The sequence below is a fragment of the Sinocyclocheilus grahami genome, unplaced genomic scaffold (genome assembly GCF_001515645.1).
Source record: "Sinocyclocheilus grahami isolate Dianchi unplaced genomic scaffold, SAMN03320097.WGS_v1.1 scaffold4452.1, whole genome shotgun sequence".
In the NCBI taxonomy this organism is placed as follows: domain Eukaryota; kingdom Metazoa; phylum Chordata; class Actinopteri; order Cypriniformes; family Cyprinidae; genus Sinocyclocheilus; species Sinocyclocheilus grahami.
Window position 1 is genome coordinate 1 of NW_015509387.1, and position 260 is coordinate 260.

At 29.6% G+C, this 260-nt stretch overlaps 1 protein-coding gene across 1 annotated transcript in view; it reads right to left on the reverse strand.

Moving 5' to 3' along the window:
• Window positions 1–70: 70 nt before the first annotated feature.
• LOC107576846 (rod cGMP-specific 3',5'-cyclic phosphodiesterase subunit beta-like) overlaps window positions 71–260 on the reverse strand; it is a 2814-nt gene continuing 2624 nt past the window's right edge. Inside the window, exon 5 of the mRNA XM_016262971.1 lies at window positions 71–173. Within this exon, the coding sequence (XP_016118457.1) occupies window positions 105–173 (69 nt within the window). The 3' untranslated portion in view covers window positions 71–104. The remainder of the gene's footprint in view (window positions 174–260) is intronic.

Below are 260 nucleotides of genomic sequence, written 5' to 3' on the forward strand. Positions count from 1 at the left end.
TGGAGATCTGTGAAAAAGAAAATTGTGTTTTTTTTATAATACTATCTCTTCTAATGCACACATTGGCTATAATACATTGGTTACTAGAAGAAAAAGAGGAAAACTTACGGTATGACCTTGATGTCCTCTTTTCCATGCAAAATGTAATCAATAACTTTGTAGAAAATAATTTCCTAAGTACAAGATAAAAAATCTGATTTAGATAAAGGTGTTAAACATGATGCGATTTCAAGTTTTCCTTTCTCTTTGGAGTGTTACAA